Source organism: Theobroma cacao, chromosome 8 (assembly GCF_053813885.1).
Source record: "Theobroma cacao isolate CCN51 chromosome 8, ASM5381388v1, whole genome shotgun sequence".
Taxonomy (NCBI): Eukaryota; Viridiplantae; Streptophyta; class Magnoliopsida; order Malvales; family Malvaceae; genus Theobroma; species Theobroma cacao.
The window spans coordinates 2,921,618-2,939,269 of NC_142646.1; the positions used below are offsets into that span (position 1 = coordinate 2,921,618).

A 17,652-nucleotide genomic window follows, 5' to 3' on the forward strand; every position below is an offset into this window, starting at 1 on the left:
CATTAAAGTACACAGCTTCAGCTCGGGAGGCTTCAAATATTGATTCACACCTCAGTCTTGGGTTGGACTTTTCCCATGAGTTGAGAGTGGATGAGAATATCTCAAACCCATACTCTTGATCTTCATCAATAACAAAGACATGAACTATCTTGTAGTCATGCCCGGAGATAAGAATGGGATCGTAGGCCAGACCAAGATTGTGTCTATTCTAGCACTGGGGATAATATCGTTTTGGCCTCGGTATAAGCTGAAACTTTGGTTGTGGGATTGAAAACAGTGAAAAACTCGGGAGTTTCAAAGGGAACGTGAAGAAAAAGCCCATTGCAAGAAGTTTCAAAGGAAGGGGGAGCCAAGAAATAGTTGGGTTTTTGTTAAGAGTAGAGAGGGATGTAGACCATGTTTCCAGGATTAGAAATTTAGAATATGCGACGCAGCACAAACCAAGTATACCTTCGAAGGAGTTCTGGCAGCATGAACGGCTGCAAACCTGGGATTGGAGATGATCTCATTACACTCCTTGTTCACGCATTTGATCGAACTAGAGATTCAATAGGCATGCAGATAAATATGTTTGGGATGAATCACGAATTCTTGGTTTCTCATGCATGGTGAACAAAGAAAGTGGGGTATTCAGAAATGGGGTTCTGGAACATTAGATTAGATTGTTGATGCTAACTAGTTCCTCTTATCATATGCAATAGAGTTCCCTTTGCACTCTAGGACTTCTCTCCTAATTAAGCCTTTACTTCCCCCTTCTCTCTCTTTCTCCCTAAGGATTTTAAGCGGTATATTCTCACTTCAACTCTTATCTTTTAATAACTTTTGGTCTCACCTCCCTAATTAATAGTAACTCAGTTCAATTTGGTCCTCCTCCATATTCTTCTCATTATTTTCTCCTCATGGCCTTGAAATTTTATATTAATTAATCAACATTTCGATCATTCACAAATAATGAGAAAAAGAAAAACTTAGCCTAAACAATTTGTAACATAACTCAGTTTGATTGGGGTAAGACAAGGTCGATTGAGTAGACCTCCCTGGGAACATACCCTTTGGTTAACTCATGGACTACTTGATATTTGTCTATTTTTTTATTTTTGGTGTAAGAGAAAGTATGAGGACTCGAATTTTTAGACAAATATGCATGATATTTGTCTAAATTTACTTAGTAAAAAAAAGTTCATAGTTTGTCTTTGTGGTCATATGCTGACCTAGTTCTAACTAAATTCCTACATGCATGCACTCCCGTTGACAGGTTGAAGAGGGGCAAACTGGAAATTCGAGGGGACAGGAATGGGCAAATCCTGGGTGACCAACCGCCACTTGTTCCTCTCCGTACATTCCCGCTTCAATACCGTTACAACAGGGAAACAAGGAAAGGAAACCACCTTCTCCCCAGAGGTTGAATTCTCCATGACACTTTTCAAAACTTGATTTTTACGATGAAAGTTTGGCCTTCAGGATCGGACCCATCAAAGCTGCCTGCTTAAGTGGGAGATGGATATTTCTTCCAATCAATTCTAATTGAAGCTGCATACCCTTAATGTATAAAAAATAACAATTAGATATAGATAGATAGGTAGATAGTGTTTGAAGAGTTGAGGTTGTTGTTGCATATCTAATAGAGCAGAGCGGTTTTTTGAGGAAGTTATTAATGGGGGGAGGTGAAGGAGGCGGTGCTGCTGCGAGGGAGCTTGACCAAACGCCAACCTGGGCTGTGGCGGTTGTTTGTGCTGTCATCGTTGTTATTTCAATCGTCCTGGAAAAGCTTCTCCATGCAATTGGGGAGGTAACCATTAATTACCAGCGTTTACATGCATTGTTTTGTTGCTTTCATTTCCTGGTGAGGCAACCGCCATAGAAATGGCCATTTTTCGGCATCAAACTAACAGAAGAGAGAACCCTTTTTTTAATTTGTTATGGTAACTGAATATATATTCCTCTTCTTACCTATTACTTTGTACTTTTTTGATTATGTTTCATTCCAGTGGTTCGAAGAAAGAAGAAAGATGGCTTTGTACGAGGCTCTACAAAAAGTTAAAGGCGGTAAAATTCCCCGACCTGATACTCAAATTTTGATTCCTGGTCCTTCTAGAATAATATATGTACTAGTTCCTGCTTTCACAATTCACATGGTACCTACTGCAGATTGTTGAACAATTTTCATATATATACATTTTGTCTTCTTTCAGAACTTATGGTTTTGGGATTCATTTCTCTGCTTCTGACATTCGGGCAGAGTTATATCTCCAATATCTGTATTCCAGTAAAGGTTGCGGATACTATGCTGTTTTGCCCCAAGAGAGTTGATACTACACATCATAAAGCACAGAATAAGCAGCCTGAGCAACAACATGGTGGCGAGAGTGCACATCGGAGACTGCTATTTTATGAGCGTAGATTTTTAGGTGGTGCTAGCAAAGGTGCAGCGTGCGAGCATGTAAGTGCATCTTGGTTTACAAATTACTATAAATTTTAGTACATATATATGTTACATTATTTGATGATGAGCTCAGTCTGGTGTATAATTTGAGTTAAAAAATGCAAATGAGTTAGCCAATTGATTAACATAAAATGCACTAGAAAGAGAAGGGGGTATTGCTCCATTTTTTGGCACAGCAGTATGTGTATACCTTCATGTTTATACTGTTTTTATTATGTGTATATCTGTGAATCTTTCTAACTATCTCCTCTTCCGACTTGCTATCTAAAGCAGCTTTACAATCTGTACTTGTAGGGGTACGTGCCACTAATATCTGTCAATGGATTACACCAGTTGCATATTTTCATATTCTTTTTAGCAGTTTTCCATGTGACATACAGCGCCATAACAATGCTGCTTGGAAGATTAAAGGTGGCTATCCTGTTCAGTTTCTTTTCCCTCTCAGTGATGAATGGAGTTAATACTTGTTCATGTATGAATCTCTTGTAATGCAGACACGAGGGTGGAAGGAGTGGGAACGGGAATGTACTGGTGTTAATGAATTCAATGGTACAAAATTTGATGTAACAGTTAATCATCAGTTTGTTTTTAACTTCTAGCTTCATCGATGGTAAATTCTTGCCTGAAGTTTTAAATTCTTCACATGCTGACTTGGTACTGGTGCTTGCTAATTGTAGATCCTTCAAGGTTTAGGCTCACTCATGAGACATCCTTTGTGAGAGACCACACCAGGCCCTGGACAAAAACAAAATTCTCCTTTTATTTCGTAAGATGTCATAAACTGTTCGCTTGAAGGTTTAAACAATCAGCTTTGCAGATTGCAACTACACTTGTTAAAAGGAATAAATTCTTCCAGGTATGCTTCTGGCGACAATTCTTCAGGTCTGTTCGCAAGGCTGACTATTTAACAATGCGCCATGGATTCGTCACTGTGAGTTTCCTACCGCCGAAGAAGTTCTGTTATTACCTTTTTGCTGTTACCAATACCAGATTATGAGTTAATTACTGCATTCTTGTAGGTTCATTTAGCACCTGGAAGTAAGTTTGACTTTCAAAAATATATTAAAAGATCACTAGAGGATGACTTTAAGGTTGTCGTTGGAATTAGGTGAGATTCTGATCTTTGTTTTCCGGAACTTCTAGTTCAATTAGCACCTTTGCCACGCTCTTACGAAACCCATCTGGATAGCTTAGAGCAGCTTTCATTGGTCTACTAACTTTCATACTCCTGGTGATTGCAGTCCGATGTTATGGGCTTCGGCAGTGATCTTTCTCCTTCTGGATGTTAATGGTTAGTTCCTTTTTACCTTCTCTTTTACTTTTATTTGTCTTTCTTTTATCCATATTTACTGCTTTTTCCTCCTATACGCTGAGTGATTCATGTATACTGGTTTGATCCTTTCAGGATGGCATGCTATGTTTTTTCTATCCATGATTCCTCTAGTGGTAAGAGATTGTCCGTGGAAAACTTCCATTTAATCATGCCATTTATGTTTTATGTAAAGGAATAACCTTTGAATTTTATTGAAGGTAACATTAGCAGTTGGAACCAAGCTTCAAGCAATTATAGCTCAAATGGCAATTGAAATAGTAGAAAAACATGCTGTAATACAAGGGATGCCTCTTGTGCAAGTCTCTGACGGGCATTTTTGGTTTGCTTGGCCTCGGTTAGTCCTTCATCTCATCCACTTTGTGCTGTTTCAGGTATTTTACAATCTTCTTCTTCTTCTTCTTCTTCTTCTTCTTTTAATGATTGTTGTTCGCCTTATGGAACTTCGTTTTTTTTTTTCCATTACGTTCTCTTACTGTGTTTGCACCACTAGCCGGTTCTACAGAACATCATCTTCTTTCTTGTAAAATGATAACTGAAGCTTTCATTTCTTCAAAATAATAATAGATTCTAACGTGGCTTACGCACATAGCTTGAGGGCTTTCTGTACTGTTGAAAATTATTCTGACATTCTGTATGTCTCTGATCTCCAGAATGCATTCGAGATCACATATTTCTTCTGGATAACGGTAATGATGTTGTTCTCTTCTTTCTGCTTCATATTCCTGTGTCCAGAAGTACTGGAAAGTTACTAAGGCTTCCTCCTGATGCAGTATGAGTTCGGCCTACAGTCATGTTTTCATCAGGATTTACGTCTTATATTTGCAAGAGTTATTCTTGGGTAAGCCATACTTCTCTCCTGGGTGAGAAGCAACTTTAAAAAGAGTCCTTTCAGCTGTTACAACCATCCAACCATAATAAAACTCATGGCTTACCTTTCAGTTAAGCAGAACATTTGATATACAGCTTTTACAGAGTAGCTACCATTGTAAATCTGTGAATTCATACTGTATGCATTAATCTTCTGTTCCTAATGTTGAAATTTTTTTGGCAGGGTAGTAGTCCAATTCATGTGCAGTTACATCACACTTCCACTTTATGCCCTTGTTACTCAGGTTCACTCATAATACTAATTGCTCTTCTGCTCGGTTATGTGATTGTCTTTGCGACCTGAAATTTTGAAGTTAGACAAGCAGAAGTAATTTATTATAAGATTGAGAGGAACGTACTTTGAAAATCTAAGACAGACTTCATAAAACCAAGACAAGTTTGGGACCCATAATAACAATAACGAAACTTATCCATGAAGCTCTTGTTTTCCGTTCTGTTTCATATTAGTCTCTCTGCTTGATTAATTCTTCTATGGGGTGTTCAGATGGGATCAACCATGAAGAGGTCAATCTTTGATGAACAAACTTCCAAGGCCCTAAAGCAGTGGCACATGAAGGCTGTGAAGAAGATGGGCGATGGGAAGCCAGAAGCCCCTCGTACAAGAACATTGGGTGGAAGCCCTGAGAATTCCCCGCTACATGAACGCTCTGCCGCTGGGAACATGGATCGTCTAGATGATCAGGATGTTGCTATTGAAGCAGAGACATCAACCCCTAATCGGACAGCAAACATCAGAGCTAGTGTGGATCTGAATGGAGGTCAGCATGACCTTCTGACTGGACCATGAGTATCATAACTTTGATGGTGGATGCAGTAAAACAGACGGGCGTATCGCTTTTCCTTCGTTTCAGAATCAGGCATATTTTCTATAACCAGCAGACACCAAACTTGCTCTGGGTTCATATTGGAAGAAACAGGAAATTGAATAGTCTTACAATCTTTTGGCCACAACTATCCCTTCTCTACCTGATAGATCATAGATGTGATACAACTCAAACTGCATTACTTGTAGCTGATGGGTGCAGCATGTTGTAATGTAATTTTCATTACATAGTTCTGTAGTACCATACACACTGGTTTACATCAGAATTAGTAAGACAACTTAATCACTTTTGACCCTGAAATTTTAATTACTATATATCAACAGTTTTTCAGCATTCATGCATGGGACGGTTTGATGCATTCTTCAAAATTTACTGTTGAATTGACGAGGAACGTTCTGAAAATGATAGTAACAAGTAAAATGTATACATCACAGACCTGAGACCCCAGCTTGCTTAAGTCCAACATGGATCAGGCTCCTTTGGACTCGTGGGCCAAATATAATTGAGAAGTGATGATAACGGTCGGCGGAGGGAAAGATTGACCGGTTAAGGGTATAAAGGTAATTGGAGGACTGAAATGGATAGAGGTCGGTGGGCTTTGCAGGTTTTCTAACGACCTTAGGCTTTTCGAAACTGCAACAGGGCCAGGTGGTCATGGCATCAGTAAGAATTCTACAGAGATGCAACCTTGATTGTCATAAAATCTGCTCAAAATGCAGTGCAAATCAAACGCACAACACAAAGCAAGTTGTTTTATCAATACCCATTTCAAGAAGGTGTGCGATGTTAGTCTCTTCAGTGCCTTTCTTTCTCGTTTCACTGCCCCAGTTCTCAGAGGCCAGAGAGAGACGCAACAAGAAGACCATTCCCATTGAAGACTATCTCACCACCCGTTAGTTGCTCCCTTCCTTTAGATTTTGATCGTTTATGCTTTTTGTGCATCCAATTCTTTCGCTTTTCTTCAACAATTTTCAATTTTGTCATAATCTCGAGTATCAAATTCACTTTGGTTGCTAATTTCAGTCCATAAATTACCGAAATTAGAACATACAAGTCAACTTTTGGTTTCATGTATTGGCATATGGCAAATGCTGCGCAACTGGTGAGAAGAGACCTTGAAACTTGGTCTTGATGAGCATTTGAAAATAACTGTCCTTTTGCTTTGTGTTGTTGAATCAACAGCCGAGGGATTGAAATACTATGATGTTGTCGAAGGAAAGGGTTCTGTAGCAGAAAAAGGATCAACTGTACAGGTCTCTTTGTAAATGAATGCGTTCTATTCCATAGTTATGGATTCATATTAACCCTCTTCCCTGGCTTTTTTTTTTTTTTTCTCTTTCGGTTTCAGGTGCACTTTGACTGCATATATCGTGGTATTACTGCTGTTTCAAGTCGGGAGTCTAAACTTCTAGCTGGGAATCGTATCATTGCCCAGGTTATATCCTGTTATATGCATATATAGCATGTGTGTCTGGGAGCAGGGGTAGCACTAAGGACTATTTTTCTTCAATCAAAACAAGTAGCATTTTCTCCCAGAGATGTCAAGAATTCCTAAAAAAAATATGGTCTTGTAACACTCATTGTGTCATTCTTTGCTCAGCCATATGAATTCAAGGTTGGAGCTACTCCAGGGAAAGAAAGGAAACGAGATTTTGTAGACAACCCAAATGGTTTGTTTTCTGCACAAGCTGCACCAAAGCCCCCACCAGCTATGTACTCAATAACAGAAGGAATGAAAGTGGGGGGAAAGGTAATGGTATCCTCTTTCTTTCCTTATTCGTTTGGTTTTGATAACTTCTCTAAATCTCCTCTTTCCCTCTTATCATCTCAGCTATTACTTTACAAGCTTTTGTTTGATCTTCTCCTATTATGTTTTCTAGAGGACTGTCATTGTTCCTCCAGAGGCGGGCTATGGCGAGAAAGGAATGAATGAGATCCCGGTAAAGTCCTTGTCTGTGTCTTATGTTATGTAGCTCTTTCCATGGCTGACAAAATTGGTGAAGCTATAGCTTTTCTCCATGATCCGCAGATTTGAATTCTTTAATGTTGCTATGTGTCTTCAGACTGGATATGGTAGTAGTAATAGTAGTAGTTAAATAAATAGGCAGATTTGTGAAATCCTGCCTCATTCAGCAGCATATATATTATATTTCTTTTGGAGACAAAGAAACCTGTCGGGTCAGCAATTGAGTTATAAAAACCCAAACTAAAGTTATTCATATATCTTCTGTGCAGCCAGGAGGCACATTCGAGCTAAACATCGAGCTTTTGCAAGTGATGCCGCCCGAAGAGAAGTAAAGCCTTTCACTTCTACCTTCTCCTGGAAATAGCATGGCAGTGAAAAAAGCCTTAACATTCCAGTTGCGCCCATTGCTCCAGTCGTGGTCTCTCGCCCTTTTAACTGAGATTGTTCGTTGTAATTTATGGCCCAATCCTGAACAAGATTTTGCTTTGGATGGATATTTGTACAGGCCTGTTTATTTTGATGTCCTGTCAGGAACGTCAATTTTAAATCCTAGGTGAAATATCAATGATAACACAAATCAGTTTGTTTCTTTTTTCCTGAGAAACTCCGATTATGAGCTGACTTAAATAAAACTTGATTATTTTGGAGCCAATCATCCTGGCTAACTAATTCTTTTTCCCTTTCCAGGAAATTTGGGCAGAGATTTAAGCATTCAATATTGAATTGTATGTAAAAGTCATATAGATTAAGGAAGAAACAACGTTCCAGAGATAAACAAAAGAAGAAAACATTGAAACTAGGGTTAACTCATCTATAATCCTTAAACAAAATTCTGACCCCCGCGTTACAAATGACAAGGTCATCAGTTTGGAGCAATATACTATGCCTACTTTATATTTCATCAATGAACTCAAGAAGATTGTCAACCTCCTGCCTCAATGCTGTAAGTTTCTGTTGCTGCAACGCCACCCGGTTCTCAATATCCCGTGCCCCAGACTTCTTCTCATAGCCATCCACCACTGTAGAGTGCTTTGCCATCACCTTTTCTTGCAATTCTCTCTCCTTAGCCACCAGCTCTTCCACCTATACAGACATCCAAAAGAAATGACTTATACCAACAGTCTATAAAAGCAAAATGAAACTTGACAGTACAAATGCTACTGACATCCAGAGCAAAACAGAATATTTCAGTCATGCACAGTCAAGTTCGACTAAAAATACTGTCAGAAATCAAGGCTTAACCAATTTTATCAAAATAAGGTGTTGCAACAAATGAAAAATCTGAAAGGTCAAAAACACATATTCAAATTGATCTAGAAAAGCTGAGCAAAAACACCAATAAAGTAAAAGACAGGTGAACCTTGGGTAATATTTGAGCAGCTGATGGAGAAGAATGCAAGAAGGTCAGCAATGGTTTCAATTCTTTTGACAGCTCCTTTAACAAACCATCAGCTGCTTTTCGAGCAGCTTTACAGGCTTGAACATCCCCTGTCCTAGAAAGATCACGTAGTGATGCTTCCAGCTTATCATGTGTTGTCAAGCATCGGCTCATGATATTCTGAACCTGCTGAATTGCACCCTGAACCTGAAATTATGGAAAACAAAGTCTATAACTGATGTGCTTGTACATGATGATTATGGGGAGAGCCAAGTAAACAGTGTAGTGTCATCCTACTCACCTCTTCCCACTGCTGTTTAGCCAAATAAGAAGCAGAAGACTTGGAGATTGATATGTCAGCATGCATATAAACAATGCAAGCAACAAAAAGAAAGAAAAATCCTGAAATTAGCATCAGTGGCTCTCTAAGCATCGATAGTTTGTTGAACTTGTAATAGACCTGAAAAGTAAACAAATATCAGAACAAGAAGAGCGGTATAATATCAATCCATTAAAGTACATAACTCAGTAAATATAAGATTATTATATATCCTAATATCCAATATTCTTCATTTGGAGATATCAGAGTTGAGGCCTTACGCTAATATGCTAGAACCAGTGTGCATGTCATTCAGATTGAAAATGGACAAAGCATCAATACCTGAAAATATTGATTGTGCTCCGGCACAACGTTAGTCTTTTCCAGCACAACTACCGGTCTACCATCAATATCCAAGTGGGAGATTTTGGTCTGCATACAACCATAAGCACATTATATATAAAAAACCACAGCCTTCAGATTCCAAATTCTGCACAAACACGAACCCTAAATTATAAAAATATATGGTCAATAGCAACAGAAAATCTTAAGCCTTCTAATACCTCTTGCCACTGCTTCACAGGAAATGGAGCTGATACAGATATGTCACTAGAACCCTCGGGCAACACAACCTGTAAATCAAAATACCAGGTCAAGGTAAGGCTGCTAGTAAAGCAATTTTCTTGTTATTCACCAGCCTGCAACTAATATATCATACATGCATATCTTAGCTCTGAGGATCATAATAATACTGCATCTTCGGTATTTCGAAGAAAACATGTCTTATACATAATAAATAACTAAGAAATATATCATGTCCTAATAGAATAACAGTTGTAAGTACTTAAATACACTTTTTAATATAAGTTTCAGGCAAGGTTGGGATAGATACTCCCAATCAATTTCCAACCCACCATCATTCTGAGGCCTAAAGAAAGATATCTAAATCGAAATATCTACATGCTACCAACCTTCACAATGAGAGTATCAATAATCAACTCAACCATTGGGGTACTAAAAGTGATGTTAAGAAAGCGTTTCCCCTCTGATTTATACAAGAAGTCCTGAAGTGGCAAGCCATATCCAATGGTAAAGGCAGTTTTCCAGCCACCAAACATGGGGTACCTTGGTTCAATCAATAGTTCAGTCTGCAAAGACAAATAGCACTTCAGTAAAAATAAAATACCCAGAGATAGATACTCTTTAAATCCTAATCTGCATTACAACCTTTTTGGAGTCACCCCACAGATAAGATGTTGATATATTGCCAATTTCATCCCTGTAATAAACAGAATGAGCCCTTGGTGGCAAATTTGCAACAAGATACCTAAAGGCTGATGCACCTCGAAGATTTGGTCTAGCCTGGAAATCAAGCCTGCAGAATCAAGGCTAGAAGTCAGAAACAAACTTCCAACCTCCTGTGGCACTCACCACAATCCATAAAAAGGAAACATAAGAGAAATAACCTGGAAAATTCACCCTTGCTTCGGGCTCCACCATGGACGAGCTTGTAATGCTCGGTGACCTGCACATTACCCCAATGGGAAACTTCTATCTCTCTCACCAATTCCTGAGCAACAGCAAAGGGTTGATTGCTCTCAAAATGAACTACTATGGGTGAGTACGAGAATGTAGGAAGATTCTCATAAGGACCATATTTGATTTCTGAACCATGAATCTTTGTGTTCTCCAGTTTTGTATAGGATTCAATTCTAGAATCAGGCAATTTAATGCTTAGGGACTGGACCCTGACAACATAAGGAGATAGATAGTATGCACTTTCCTGGTAAACTACAAGCTGAATATCAGCCTGAGTGATTTGCTCAGGAATAGGTTGCAAGGCATGGGTATATACAGCCAAGACATCAAAAGTGAAGCTATCACCCTCAGCTAATCCCTTAGGCAATGACACTGAATAGAATGTTAAAGCAGGAGGCATGTCTTTCGGGCTGGCGACCTCAACAGAGAGAGCAACCACAGAATTTTTTGCTTTCCCTTTCCCTTCATGTTGGGCAGCCATCAAATATGCCAAGTTTTTGGCTTGAAGCTCGGGAAAAGCCAACAGAACCTCAGACACCATCTCAGAACCTGCATTCTCCACCTAGAAGACAATATCACAGCGCTTGTTAGAGAACCGAGATTCAAAAAAAAAAAAAAAAGAGAAATAGTTGAGAGCTTTAGCAACTGCAGAGCGGAAGGAAAAGTGAGCAATAAGCATTAGTGAAGCACCTTTAAAGTTGAAGAAATCCGTACAATTTGTGATGTCAAATAAATCTGCAACACCACAAGAAACGCCGTTAGCATAAAGATTACAGCTTGCAGAGATCAAAGAGATACGGGCAAGTCAACCAAAAGATCCGAATGCTGAGATCGATAAAAAAAACTCCAGAAACAGGAAAATGAAGCTTAAAAAAATGAAACTAACAAGAAGCAGTGAATCAATCAGAGAAAAGGAACTTACAAGGATAACATATTACAAACCCTAGAAGCCTCGAGAAAAAGAACACGGGGAAATGAAAAATTGAATCGACAAGAAGATAGAAACGTAAGAGAAGAGGAAACTTACGCGTCGATCGACTTTGGAGAGGACTAGATCGGAGAGTGCCGGTGATGCCAGAATTGCGATTGTAAACACAAGTAAACCAAACCTCGAAATCTCCATTATCGCCCACTCTCTCCCCCACCAGATGCACTTCTGACTTCACCTCAGACTTTCTCGGCCTGACTCTTTTTTTTTTTTTTTCCTACTTTCTTCCTCTTCTGTTTTACTCTTATTACAACGTGCTTCAATTCCAACTGCTAGATGGCAGGGTCGGGTTCCGTTTATAAAAATGGGCTCATGTTACCCCACCTAAAATTGGGCTTTCAACGAGCTCACCAGGACCAGGCCCAAATTCCTTCAGCCCACAAGTTTGACACTTTGCTCTATATTTCTGGTACCTTGGCTTTCAACAAGTGCGTTAATTAGTGGTACAAACGAGAAAATTAGATTAGATAGGAACCGCAGAAAGAAAGCAATGGAGACATCGTTGAGGTACGGTGGAGATTCCAAAGCTCTAAGAATCCACGCCAAGGAGAAGTTCCCTATCGATTCCAAAACCCATTTGCAGGTTTGTTTCTCAAAGCTTTCGGCTTTTCTGCTTTGATTTGCGCTTTCAGTTTTTGCCTTTTACTTCTATCCCTGAGATGTAGGATTTCACTACTAGACATATAATTAAAGATTGAAATTTCACGGTTTCTTTCCAGCTTTTTGTTTATCATTTCTTTGACTTCTGGTGTGTTCCTTGCTTAACTTGCCCAGACTGTTAATTCCTTATTGCGTAACAGAGTGCTAGAATTCCTGCAATTTCTGTAGATTAAATGTGTTATACAGCCTGCAAAATTTCACCCCTTTGGGCAGCTCAAAATTGAGATTTGAACGTGAATGCGAGATATTGCAAATACCCAAAAGGAAATTTTTTTTTTAAGTGACCTTATGCTTTTGTCGTTATTAAGGGAGAATTGTACATGTATACATCTTGAATCCATTTTATTTGAGCAATCTTTGTTGACATTTTATTGTAGTAATTGTTTTCTTACATCTTCTGTATCTATACATTAGGTTCGTGGCGAGCTAGACACAAAAACTGGGGCCCCGGGTAACTTATGTGCTATGATAAGGCACTTCTATCCTGATGTATGTTGTCCCCAATAGTTATGCTCTTGTTTTATGAACATTCACTTGCAAACTTAAGCTTTTTGTTTTCCAAGTTTATTAACATGACTGATAAGTTTCTGTAGTTACTTACAAGCCTTGGTGTAGGAATGCGCTATGATAAGCGTGATAAGGTGCGGTACACAGTGCAAGGAAAAAAGTCTTTTCTTGTAACCAACAATGGTTTGGTAAACTTCATTGTCAAGGGAAGATACGATGTTGACCAAGAATTCAAGGGGGTTGGTGCTGCCTTTAAGTTTTCAGAGCATTTATTCAGTGCTTGATATTTGAAGAATAATTCTTGCTAATTTTTGGTTCACATGATTCAATTTTTCCTCAAAAAACCATTTTGAATTGATGCCCATGAGTACATTTTACATACTTCTTCCTTCTTTCTTATTTTTGATTGGAATGATGCCGTCAAAGCTTTCTTTAATTCTAGTGATTCTTTAGGGAGATAACTGCAGTTATTTATTCCCATGAGTGTAATCCATATCCTAACTTACACATAGCTCTAGCTTTTCTTGCTAATAGTTTATGCAACTATCATGACAGAGGAAGTCAGAAGGAGCTGCTGAATTTTCTTTTAGCATATTCAATTTCCAGAAAGACCAAGATGTTAGACTCAAACTTGGCTACGAAGTATTTGACAAGGTAATTCCTTTTTATAAATGGTATTTGAACATCTAAAATATTGATCTTTGGGAGGGAAATGCATTTAATTTTGATTATTCCTATATTTGCTTTTTTTTTTTAGTGTTGCCCATCATCTTGATCACTTTGATCATTTGGGCATGTTTCAGTTTGTTTTCAGAGAGAGCCTTAAGGTGCACTAGTCTTAGTCTGGGATTTAATTGCATTTTTTATTTTCCAAGTCATGTTTGTAGTGAAACATCTAATTATCAATTCCATGTGCCACCCAACTGTCATCTTTGCGACATCTTGGTATCTCACCCAAATGCAACCTTTTAGAGCACTTGGAATCTTAGCACACTGTAACATTAGGAAATTCTTTTAACATGAGATTACTTTTTACAATTTGTGCACAAAATTTACTAATTTTGATGTGGAAAGCATTCAATATGAATAACGAGAACGGTTGAGTCAATTTTTGCTTCAATGGTCAAGTGGTTTCCTCCTAGTAATCTATGCATTGTATCTTTTCTTCCTGTTAACTTCAGAAGTTCCTTTGTTTAAGCTCTCCTTTTTTTTAATTTCTTGGTGAAAATTCCTCTTTCAGGTTCCATACATGCAGATTAGGGAAAATAATTGGACCCTCAACGCTGACATGAATGGTAGATGGAACATAAGATACGATTTGTGAGAATGTACAAGATTGAGCTCATTTGGTGGTGAGCTATGTGAGTCCCAAAAACATTATGTTCATTTTGATTCTGATGGACAGACAGCTGTGTTGAGGCTGATTGGTGTCATGGTTCACTGACTAGTTTCTTCCCTTTTGGGGTTTTCTTTTTCTTCTTCTTCTAGTCGAATCCTTCTGCCTTGTCATGGTGATTGAATGGGTTTAGAATTTTTGTACAGCCAAGGGGAAGGGTTCAAAAAATGACAACCGGATTTTAGGCTAGATGCATTTTTGACTAAAATCCATGTAGGCAACGGGCCACATGTCGGGAATTGGTGATACAACTCTCATGCTGAATTATATGCCTGGAAGATGGATGCCACATCTTGCAGGTCTTAGATATGGTTTTGATTTCAATAAAATTTTGATCATCGATTCTCCACCATCGTACCATGGTTGATTCATTTTGTATAACTCACAAAAATCATCCTGATATGAGAGGGTACGGAAATTGAAAAACTGAAAAAGAGAAAGATATAGCCGGTGCTGGGGCCATGAGTTCCAACAAGGAAAGAGCAAAGCAAGAAGGGACGTGTCGTTGTCCCCTAGCAGTTGCCACTCAACCTGTCTGGGCACTTCCCAGAATCAAGGTGCAAGGGGTCTGTGCTAGTGGACCTTGTTCTGTTTATAAATCTGATTAAAAAATACTAGGCAAGGGATTGAATAATTAAATATCAAAACCTATAAAGTGGTAGAAATAATTAGTGGAAAGACCATAAGCCAAGTTGTTCCACTAACCGTGCACTGGTCGAGTCAAACAAGAGGCGTATTCAAACGGTAGTTCACCTGAGTAGGCTAGAAGAACATTGAAAGACAGAAGGTGGGTAGTGGGAGTGGGAGAGCATGAAGATATTAAGGAGGTCGACAAAAGGATAATCACGACCGAGAACGAGGATGAGAATGGCAATGGCTCACAACTTTCTAGTTTGACTCCCACGTCACGAGAGATAACTTGTCCGATGCTCGCTGCCTAAGCATGTGTAGTTGGGCGGAGACTTTGACTTGGTGTCCAAATCTGGAAAGCGAAGAGTTGGAAAGCTCATCCCTCGTGGTCCTGGGCAACGTTTTCGTGGGAAATACTGTTGAAAACAAACTTTTCCCACGCACTTTTCAACATGTTTAGATGATGAGAAATCGTGGATGAATACGTAAAAAAGATGTAACCACTTTTCCATCTGTTAATATACACGTGTGTGTAGTGTGATCATTCAAAACGTTAACACCTTGAAAGAAAAAAGTTTGGATTGAAAGAACAAAATGGGAATAGGAAACACGCACGGACAGATGCACCCAAGGTTGGCTATGGGCAATAAATGAATTAAAAACTGTTTCCATCATCATACCTGATGGGGAATGGGAATCCGTGGCGCTCGTTGCGGTTTGGTCAACAAAAGTGGACTACATTCTTCGCTATCATTTCTTTTAATTGAAAATACATAGTTTTGGGTTCAAATCCTACCACTTCTTTTTGTTTTGTTTTTCAGGGAAATTCCTGTCACTTGTCATTTTTGTCCCTTGTGTTGTGTGCTCTTTCTATCAACGGCTCACTAAAGCAAAAATATAGATGAATGATCAGATTAACCGGAATCATTCAAAACAAGAAGCAATCGAATCTTGAAACGTAGAGAAGATATTGTGCTTTCACCCTGTTTATCTGACAAGTGACAACGAATCAAAGGGTGACCGAAAATTTGTCCCTAAGAGAAACACATGCAATAGTTTCGACACGCGTAAGCAGAATTGAGAACAAAGAGCAGAATATGAAGCTACTTCCCCAGCGTACCAGCGTTAATGGTACAAAACCATAAGCCGCTGCAACTTCTCTGTTTCTTTTGGCTGACACGAAAAGACAATACGAAGAGCTTTTTTTGCAGTAACCTAAAGCGTAAAGAAAGGGAACCCAAAAAAATAATGAAGAATCGAAGAACTAAGTAGCCTGTTTGCCATCTTTGGCCTCCGTCATTGTTTTTTTTTCTTTTGGTTTGGCAAGAGCAAAGACAAGACCTTTTTAATCTGCTTCTCTTTTGCCTAGCAAAGTATTGGGCTTCCTCTTTCTTGCTCATTCATACTACCAAAATAAGGAAAATCATGACCTACATAACTCAAAAATTTGACTTTCGATCTTAAACTGTATCAGTAGAATGAAAAAAAGGGTGGGATCGAAGGAAAAGAAAGGTCTTTCAAACGAATTTGACAATTGTTACATGATGATACGGAAGTCCAAAATGAGAAGAGTTGCATGCAGGGGTGTAGATGAATGAGTAGCAAAAACAGAGGGTCATTCATGGAAAGGAAACAATAAAAACGGTGGTAATTAATTATTCTAGTAGTAGTAATTAACGCATAAATTAGACCGCGAAACGAAAGAGATTCTTGATTTACTATAAAACCCCATCTAAAATCATTACTTCAACAGAAAACGTTAGAACAACTGGACACAACACAACACAACACTACAGTACAAAAACGAATCTCTCTCACTCTCTCTCTCTTCACATGACTCGTCCTTTCAGACTCCTAGGCGCCGCCAACTCCTCGGCAACTAGCGAGCCGCCGCCGCCGCCTCCTGAACAAGGGGCAACCGTCGACTCCGACTTCGTCGTAATCCTTGCAGCTCTCCTCTGCGCCCTTATCTGCGTGCTGGGTCTCATCGCTGTCGCACGCTGCGCCTGGCTTCGCCGACTCTCCGGCAGCTCTGCCTCCAACCCAGCAGATACACCTCGTCCTACGCCTCCTGCCAACAAGGGCCTCAAGAAGAAGATCCTCAAATCCCTCCCCAAGGCCACCTTTTCAGCTGAATCCTCTGCCAAATTCTCCGATTGCGCAATTTGCCTGGCGGAGTTTGAGGTGGGCGATGAAATCCGGGTGCTGCCGCAGTGCGGCCACGGCTTCCACGTGGCCTGCATCGACATGTGGCTGGGGTCCCATTCTTCCTGCCCTTCCTGCCGTCAGATTCTGGTAGTTGCCAGATGCCACAAGTGCGGCGGTTTACCCGGGCCGGGGGCTTCAACCTCGGGAACTGACACTGAGGCCAGATTGAAGGAGCGTGAAGATGAGGTCAATAGGTTCTTGCCCTAGCCTCTCAGTCTCAGGGTTCCCCATTTTTTCTTTCTTTTCAAAGTTAATTCTATTAGGTTAGCTTGCCTCCTGAATTGTTACTACTACCACTACTACTAGCATTTAGGTTTGGATTTTATTCGAATTTCTATGTAGTAGTATTTGATTTGGTGTATGTATGTAAAGTTAAGTGGTACTTATGTATGTAAAAAATATAGGCAGAATTCAGAATGTCAGATTCCTGTAAGAACATAATTAGTTCAGAGTACCCACACAAAAAAGATTAATGGTTCAAGAATGAAAATTGAGCAACTTTTCAGTGATGTGAGTTCCCTTCCATTTTGTCTAGTCATCAATACTTCTCTGGAACTAAAAATCCCAGATGCC

The 17,652-nt window shown here is 39.3% G+C and overlaps 5 protein-coding genes across 5 annotated transcripts; 4 read left to right on the forward strand and 1 right to left on the reverse strand.

Annotated features, from left to right (window-relative positions):
* The first annotated feature begins 1,654 nt into the window (after positions 1–1,654).
* LOC18591741 (MLO-like protein 9) lies at positions 1,655–5,451 on the forward strand. The gene is made up of 15 exons (XM_007018048.3): positions 1,655–1,789; positions 1,989–2,046; positions 2,193–2,440; positions 2,738–2,854; positions 2,938–2,992; positions 3,121–3,209; positions 3,300–3,374; positions 3,463–3,551; positions 3,685–3,734; positions 3,849–3,889; positions 3,974–4,147; positions 4,427–4,462; positions 4,547–4,614; positions 4,828–4,888; positions 5,149–5,451. Exons 1-15 carry the CDS (start codon positions 1,655–1,657, stop codon positions 5,449–5,451), a joined length of 1,599 nt encoding a protein of 532 aa, XP_007018110.3.
* Positions 5,452–6,053: 602 nt separating this feature from the next.
* On the forward strand, positions 6,054–8,045 carry LOC18591742 (FKBP-like peptidyl-prolyl cis-trans isomerase family protein). The gene is made up of 6 exons (XM_007018049.3): positions 6,054–6,380; positions 6,671–6,741; positions 6,837–6,923; positions 7,089–7,238; positions 7,369–7,428; positions 7,724–8,045. The coding sequence occupies exons 1-6, from the start codon at positions 6,143–6,145 to the stop codon at positions 7,784–7,786; spliced, it is 669 nt and encodes a 222-aa protein (XP_007018111.3). The 5' UTR covers positions 6,054–6,142; the 3' UTR covers positions 7,787–8,045.
* Positions 8,046–8,177: 132 nt separating this feature from the next.
* LOC18591743 (Ribophorin I) lies at positions 8,178–11,910 on the reverse strand. The gene is made up of 10 exons (XM_007018051.3): positions 11,718–11,910; positions 11,381–11,425; positions 10,618–11,252; positions 10,379–10,526; positions 10,123–10,299; positions 9,715–9,783; positions 9,494–9,583; positions 9,134–9,292; positions 8,815–9,039; positions 8,178–8,537 (listed from the first exon to the last, which is right to left on the reverse strand). The coding sequence occupies exons 1-10, from the start codon at positions 11,811–11,813 to the stop codon at positions 8,346–8,348; spliced, it is 1,836 nt and encodes a 611-aa protein (XP_007018113.3). The 5' UTR covers positions 11,814–11,910; the 3' UTR covers positions 8,178–8,345.
* A 190-nt stretch (positions 11,911–12,100) lies between these two features.
* On the forward strand, positions 12,101–14,320 carry LOC18591744 (outer envelope pore protein 21, chloroplastic-like). Its single transcript, XM_018126405.2, has 5 exons — positions 12,101–12,261; positions 12,753–12,827; positions 12,932–13,084; positions 13,401–13,499; positions 14,086–14,320. Exons 1-5 carry the CDS (start codon positions 12,169–12,171, stop codon positions 14,167–14,169), a joined length of 504 nt encoding a protein of 167 aa, XP_017981894.1. The 5' UTR covers positions 12,101–12,168; the 3' UTR covers positions 14,170–14,320.
* Positions 14,321–16,611: 2,291 nt separating this feature from the next.
* Positions 16,612–17,501, forward strand: LOC18591745 (RING-H2 finger protein ATL80-like). Its single transcript, XM_007018055.3, has one exon. The coding sequence runs from the start codon at positions 16,705–16,707 to the stop codon at positions 17,284–17,286; it is 582 nt and encodes a 193-aa protein (XP_007018117.1). The 5' UTR covers positions 16,612–16,704; the 3' UTR covers positions 17,287–17,501.
* Positions 17,502–17,652: the final 151 nt, after the last annotated feature.

What these genes read in the sequence shown, in the direction of transcription:
- LOC18591741 (XM_007018048.3), top strand. Translation starts at nt 1,655, where the DNA reads ATGGGGGGAGGTGAAGGAGGCGGTGCTGCTGCGAGGGAGCTTGACCAA. An exon ending in TCTACAAAAAGTTAAAGGCG is followed by an intron (nt 2,047 to 2,192) that starts GTAAAATTCCCC and finishes GTCTTCTTTCAG; the next exon opens with AACTTATGGTTTTGGGATTC. An exon ending in TATCCATGATTCCTCTAGTG is followed by an intron (nt 3,890 to 3,973) that starts GTAAGAGATTGT and finishes ATTTTATTGAAG; the next exon opens with GTAACATTAGCAGTTGGAAC.
- LOC18591742 (XM_007018049.3), top strand. Translation starts at nt 6,143, where the DNA reads ATGGCATCAGTAAGAATTCTACAGAGATGCAACCTTGATTGTCATAAA. An exon ending in TGAAGACTATCTCACCACCC is followed by an intron (nt 6,381 to 6,670) that starts GTTAGTTGCTCC and finishes TTGAATCAACAG; the next exon opens with CCGAGGGATTGAAATACTAT. An exon ending in GAATGAAAGTGGGGGGAAAG is followed by an intron (nt 7,239 to 7,368) that starts GTAATGGTATCC and finishes TATGTTTTCTAG; the next exon opens with AGGACTGTCATTGTTCCTCC.
- LOC18591745 (XM_007018055.3), top strand. Translation starts at nt 16,705, where the DNA reads ATGACTCGTCCTTTCAGACTCCTAGGCGCCGCCAACTCCTCGGCAACT.
- LOC18591743 (XM_007018051.3), bottom strand. Translation starts at nt 11,813, where the DNA reads ATGGAGATTTCGAGGTTTGGTTTACTTGTGTTTACAATCGCAATTCTG. An exon ending in TCTCCAAAGTCGATCGACGC is followed by an intron (nt 11,426 to 11,717) that starts GTAAGTTTCCTC and finishes GTGGTGTTGCAG; the next exon opens with ATTTATTTGACATCACAAAT. An exon ending in AGCAAGGGTGAATTTTCCAG is followed by an intron (nt 10,527 to 10,617) that starts GTTATTTCTCTT and finishes TTGATTCTGCAG; the next exon opens with GCTTGATTTCCAGGCTAGAC.
- LOC18591744 (XM_018126405.2), top strand. Translation starts at nt 12,169, where the DNA reads ATGGAGACATCGTTGAGGTACGGTGGAGATTCCAAAGCTCTAAGAATC. An exon ending in ATTCCAAAACCCATTTGCAG is followed by an intron (nt 12,262 to 12,752) that starts GTTTGTTTCTCA and finishes TCTATACATTAG; the next exon opens with GTTCGTGGCGAGCTAGACAC. An exon ending in TTGACCAAGAATTCAAGGGG is followed by an intron (nt 13,085 to 13,400) that starts GTTGGTGCTGCC and finishes CTATCATGACAG; the next exon opens with AGGAAGTCAGAAGGAGCTGC.